General features: G+C 42.6%; 1 protein-coding gene across 2 annotated transcripts; it reads left to right on the top strand.

Moving 5' to 3' along the window:
• Positions 1–1938: 1938 nt before the first annotated feature.
• On the top strand, positions 1939–4871 carry LOC107223300 (glucose dehydrogenase [FAD, quinone]-like). 2 transcript variants are annotated; one of them, XM_046742437.1, is made up of 7 exons: positions 1939–2059; positions 2234–2491; positions 2596–2724; positions 2806–3362; positions 3492–3954; positions 4031–4401; positions 4501–4871. In XM_046742437.1, the coding sequence occupies exons 2-7, from the start codon at positions 2284–2286 to the stop codon at positions 4609–4611; spliced, it is 1839 nt and encodes a 612-aa protein (XP_046598393.1). In that variant the 5' UTR covers positions 1939–2059; positions 2234–2283; the 3' UTR covers positions 4612–4871. The 2 variants fall into 2 exon arrangements, with proteins under 2 accessions (XP_046598393.1, XP_015518428.2); XM_015662942.2 differs by having other exon boundaries at positions 1941–2059; positions 2263–2491.
• Positions 4872–5923: the final 1052 nt, after the last annotated feature.

Below are 5923 nucleotides of genomic sequence, written 5' to 3'. Positions count from 1 at the left end.
TGGTTGAGTCGGAAAAAAATAGTCTATCCATCCGGGTCTTTCGATGATCCTTTTTCAATTCGAAAAAACTGCCCGGTATTGAAGAATTATGATAAACACTTAAAATGGTCTCTACTGGGTTTATAAGGCTAAAGTGCGCTGTATGCAAAGAGCATTTTCATACGTGCATTTGGTGTCGTATTTTTCATACATCAATTCAAATTCCCGTTTCCGAATCAGATCACTGCTAATAGCGTCAATAACGTGATTCGGGCATATGGCAAAGTCTTGATACCCAAAGTGGAGCCGTACGTGAAAAGTTTCAGGATGGAAACGGATGTCTGGAATTTGTATTGTGCCGTATCGGGTACGATTTTGAACGTAACTACGAGTTCGGTATCTATTTGTGACACCTCGCGGGTTTCGGGAAAGGACGCAAGAGGCGAGTCGCGAGAGGCGTTAAGTCGCGAAGAAAACCATTCTGACGACAAATTCAATCCCGTAGCGTTTCACCGAGCACCGTTTCAATATCGCGGTGAAACGATGAAATATCGACATCATCATCCCCCATACTCTTCAGGAGGTAACCACGAAAAATCTTCTTCACCTGTCGCTAAGTCACGCGACGTTTGATGCCTACTGCACATATCCTTATACTCAACTGCGTCGCGACGATGAATTTTCGCTTCCATGTTGTGTGAGGCGACTTGGAAAAAACAGGAACACGTGTTTCTGGGGAAAATTGTAATACGCGAAATTTCTGCAGTACGGCTTCTGGGAAATGGAAAAGCTGATGATGATCGCAGGTCCATATCATTAAGCTCGCTAAAGAAGTGCCCGAGGTGAACAACAAAAAACATTGGATGTGTATTTTTTCAGACTGCTGATTTAGCGGTGAAAACTTCCCCTGCAGTTTAATCACCCGGGAAAATCAATTTTTTAGAGTTTTTCGATGATGCTGTTCAATTTTTTGATATAACCAATTGAACGTTATTCCCTATATCAACTTTTAGCCTCATAGGTTGCATCTGTTATTCGTTGGCGTGGTTTTACCCCTTAAACGATGATGAAAATCGGTGAGGTACAACTCGGGTACTTTCGTTGTCAGTGCCGGCGCTGGGACACCTTCGTTAGACTTGTCGAATCCATCCGTTGCAGGTGGAACCATTACCCAAGACGGATCTTGAGAGGAGTTATTCCGAGTGCATCTGGCTCTGAAGGAATTCTTAACTTTCTTCCAGCTTCGCTCTTCTCCTTCTTCTTCATCTTTTTTTTTTCAAATTCTGCTTCTATTTTTCGTCTTTTCCGGCATTTACTACCTAGCTCATAGCCCAAGCAATGGAGAAAAATAAAAATAATAAATATGAAACTTTTGGGATTTGGTAAAAATGTCTCTTCTGATCTGTAAGTCAGCCTACTATGTTTCAAAAATTTCATATTTATTAGTTTCATTACATGAAATTTGGCCTTCGTTTACAATTAATTACAATTTGAAATAATATTCTCATTATTTGGGAATCAATTCCAGTATTATGTAAGTCGTTTATTTAGGTGAGATCATCGTGTGTTCAGGAATCATTGAACCGTACGATAAAACTCCTCCCATAATCCAATTTGAGACATTCAATTTTCAATTCAAAGCCAGAATAAACATATCAAACATAATTCAAAAATTTCATATTTACTATTTTCATTCCCTGAAGTTTGACCTTCGTTTATAATTAGATTGTGAGATACTGAGTACCTTGTAATCGACTCCAGAATTGCGCAAGTTGTTTATTCAGCCAAAATTGTTGTGTGTTCACGTGTCGTTGAATCGTAAGGTGTAATTCCGCTGACAATCCGAAAATCCTTTAAACATGCCTATCACGTAATTCGACGTCAAACGATCTGAGTTGACGTATGTTCGGTAGCTCAGTTGACAACGATGAGTAGTTATATAATTTGGTGTTACGATGAAAGATTTCAGCTAGTCTAGAGGTAATCGCGAAGCAGACATCATTCTGCTTCGCTTCTAACGTCCACTTGAAAGTTCGCAACTAATATTCCAGGCATTCAAGTGTTATCGAATCTCGAAGAAGTAAGTCATTTTGACTTTATTCCGTTATATTCTTTTTCGCTTTACAGTCAACTCGACCTTATATATACGCCGACGAATGAACATTCTGTACCGTAATTCAATTGTAGCAGTAAATTTTCATTGAGTTCTCAGGACTTTCAGGTTTGAAATACTGTATCACAGAACGTTTCAAAGTTTTAGACATACTCCTGATCTTTACATAGATCATTATTACTCTGGCAACGATGACGTACAGCTTCAGCCCGCCGAGTACCTGCAACGTGTCCCTACCGGGACCGACGTTTCAAAGCCTCTGCAATGCTTCGGCAATATTGGTTTTCATGTCCCTTCTGGATGAGTTCACGCGAGTCGATGAAAAGGTTTCCGGTATATGCGAGCGAATCACATCAATAAAAGAACCTGCCGACGTGTACGACTACATTGTAATTGGCGGTGAGTTAGTTGACGATACGTGGAAGCTTGTTTCGATGTTCGAAAAAGTAAATCGTATGTCGACCCGATAAAATATTGGGACAATTGCGGCTTTTTTACAATAGGTGGAGGTGCGGGTTCCGTGGTGGCCGCCAGACTGAGCGAAGTGCAAAACGTAACAGTCCTGGTTCTGGAAGCTGGTGACGACGAGTCAGCAGTCGCGCAAATTCCTAGCCTTACTCTGGATTTGATAGGTAAGAGAATAACGAACACAACTGACTCTTCCAACAGCTGATGACAACAATTCGAGAATAAGATGAACGCAATGTCTTCAGGGTCCGAAACCGATTGGAATTATGACACGTCAAACGAGACCAATTGCTGCATGTCTACAAATGGCTCCTGCTCCTGGTCAGGGGGGAGATCTCTCGGGGGTAGCACAGTCATCACGGGAATGACATACGCGCGAGGCAATCCTACCGACTTCGACAACTGGGCTGCAATGGGCAATGAGGGATGGTCGTACAAGGACGTGCTACCATTTTTCCTAAAGTCGGAAGACAACGGTGAAATCGATCGGGTCGGAAGAGAGTACCATGCGACAGGTGGACCGCTTTCGGTCGAGAGATTTCCCTACCAACATCCCCTTGGTTACACCATATTACAAGCAGCCATTCAGTCAGGGTTTGGCGTAAGCAACGACCTGAACGGCGAGAAAAGAACCGGTTTCTCGATCCCGCAGGCAACACAAAAAAAAGGAGTTAGACGTAGTAGCGCAAGGGCATTTTTGTGGCCGGCTAGAAATCGCAAGAATCTCGACGTGTCTCTGAACTCTTACGTGACTAAGGTCGTCGTTGAGAATGATCGAGCGGTCGGTGTCGAGTATTACAAGGTAATATCATCATGCGATCCTGAATATCATAGATATGCAATTCCAAAGACCAACTTGGTGGATGTCAAGGTCGCGACTTGAGTTCTTGTGAAATTCACGAATTTCACTGCACTTTTGAATTTTCCGCAGAACGGGGATCTAAAGACGGTGAAGGTAAACCGAGAAGTCATCCTGTCTTCAGGTGCTATCAAGACACCACATATTTTACTCCATTCCGGCATCGGGCCGAAGGATCATCTGACATCGTTCGGCATCGATGTTGTCAAGGACTTGCCTGGCGTCGGGATGAATCTTCATGACCAACCGGGCTTCTCTATCCCATTTACCGTGAACGAACCCGACGTCTACTATAACAACTGGGCCACCGCCACTGAGTATTTGGCTTTTCAGACAGGTCCCTTGTCCAGTGCTACACCTATCGAGATCACGAGCGCATTGGCGAGTAACGAAACGTCGGACGACCACCCGGACATCCAGATCTACCCCACTATTAGCCCCACGAACTGTGCACCGGGTGAAATCGATGCTTTGCAGAGCACGGGAAAACAAACCATCACTTTTACAACGACATACACGCACGTCAAGAGTAGAGGTACTGTGACGTAGGAAAAGAAAGGAACACGTACATATCATTGTAATTTTACCAACATCGACACCTTGTGTTTCAGGACGAATCAGCCTAGCTTCGAACGATCCTTTTCAGGACCCAATTATATGGGCCAATTACTTAGACGATGATAGGGACGTGAATGGTCTTCTTCAAGGCATAGAACATATCTTGAGATTGGCGGATACTGAGGCCTTCAAAGTTCAAAACTTCACCATGGCCGCCACAGTAATCGAGGCTTGCTCCAACTTCACTTTTCCCAGCTCTGAGTATTGGGCCTGTGCAGTGCGACAAGATACTGTTCCTCAGTTTCACCAGGTTGGTAGCTGTAAGATGGGACCATCATCCGACCCGTTAGCAGTGGTTGACTCCCAGTTACGAGTTCATGGTATAACCGGTCTTCGAGTTGCAGATGCCTCCATTATGCCTCAGGTAAACATTTCGGTCGTAGATGTACAGATTATAATTGTTCGAGACTTGTGACGTGGAAATATGTGATAACGAGAAATACAATTACAATTCTTATCAAAGGTGACCTCGGCCAATGTTGGGGCGCCAACCATCATGATTGGAGAACGTGCCGCCGATTTTATCAAGAAAGCTATGTATTCGACCGATTGCTCGAAGAACCTGAAGCTCTAGATGTCTGTTCCAACTTGAAAACATATTCTTGTTAGTTAGCAATGAAAAATAAGCCGATGAATATTTCTTTCCTTGTCAAACCGGCTAACGCAAATTTCATTTCGATCCTCTCTTCACTTATCACTGCGATGTTTATTACATGCCAATGATTCAATGTGACTCAACAAGGTCAATTTCACCATCTGTAGTGGAGAATGTTATTATACCTATGAAAATTAAAGATAATTATGAAAATATGAATAAAATCAAATTGCAAAATTTGGATTCTTTCTCAGTTGTGGGTCAATAATTCCAGCCAAGAAGGTTTTAAGCTAAGTGAAACTCGCCCCTCAACCTTGGATTATTAAACTTTTATTTTTGGCATCGCTTGAGAGTCGTTTGGTGGTGCTTGGTAGTCTTATTTCAAGGTTTGGTGGTGCATGATTTACCTTTTAATACAGAAAGACAATTATCGATGCGGGATGATCGAAGACGAAGACGTGTAACAATAATGTGATAAGAAAATGGCGAACCCACAAGTTTTTTTAGTTAGTTAAAAATTCCAAGGAAATCTTCAGAAATGTTCATAGAACGTTTTTATTGTATCAAATATCTTGATAAATTATTCCAGAGCAATTCGTGACCAGGATGTAGACGAATCCATGATAAAAAATCTTTCTCAGTGGGGAGTTTGCAAATCGTGACACGGCTGCTCTTGAAAAATGAACAGCCTCAACAATCCTGATGCGATGTGGTCGAGGCGTCCCGAGCAAAAAGGCTGAGCTTTTTCATTCATCCCGACGGTTTTATGCACGGGTTGTTTGAATTTTTGAGAGAAAATAGCTGGGACCCGGTGAAAATGTTGCCAGCTTGTACGCCGAGAAGGCGTGGGATCTGAAATAAGAGGAAGGTGGACGTACGAAGATATAAAAACTATCGAGGTATATAAGGTATATCTCGGCATAAATAAGACATTTATTCTCAAAGTGGCGGCGAGGAGGCATTGCGCCAAAGAATGGAGGGAAACTATTTATGTAAAACATAAGAAACAACTTGAGGGGCCAACAGTCCTACCCCCAGACACGGGGTCGCCTAAACTTTCACCCTTAAATAGTATTATTTGTCTTTCCATCCACCCCAGGATTTATTCCCTCGCATAAAAACGTAACTTTGATATTTGTATCGCTGTATAGCACACAACGCGTCTTCGTTTCACTCGCGGTTTCGCCTATCACGACGGAATATAACCAACTTGCTAAAATTTTATTACACAAGGACCGACGCGACGTCAAGAAGTAAAGAAATAACAGACGTGGCTGGACTCACGTTTATA

This window comes from Neodiprion lecontei, chromosome 1, assembly GCF_021901455.1.
Source record: "Neodiprion lecontei isolate iyNeoLeco1 chromosome 1, iyNeoLeco1.1, whole genome shotgun sequence".
NCBI classification, from domain to species: domain Eukaryota; kingdom Metazoa; phylum Arthropoda; class Insecta; order Hymenoptera; family Diprionidae; genus Neodiprion; species Neodiprion lecontei.
The sequence above is the reverse complement of the archived record's forward strand: the minus strand, read 5'-3'. Positions and strand labels throughout refer to the sequence as shown.

Excerpts from the sequence above, each read along its gene's own strand:
- LOC107223300 (XM_046742437.1), top strand. The coding sequence starts at position 2,284 with ATGACGTACAGCTTCAGCCCGCCGAGTACCTGCAACGTGTCCCTACCG. Across the intron at positions 3,955-4,030 it reads CACGCACGTCAAGAGTAGAG|GACGAATCAGCCTAGCTTCG; the intron begins GTACTGTGACGT and ends CTTGTGTTTCAG. Across the intron at positions 4,402-4,500 it reads ATGCCTCCATTATGCCTCAG|GTGACCTCGGCCAATGTTGG; the intron begins GTAAACATTTCG and ends TTCTTATCAAAG.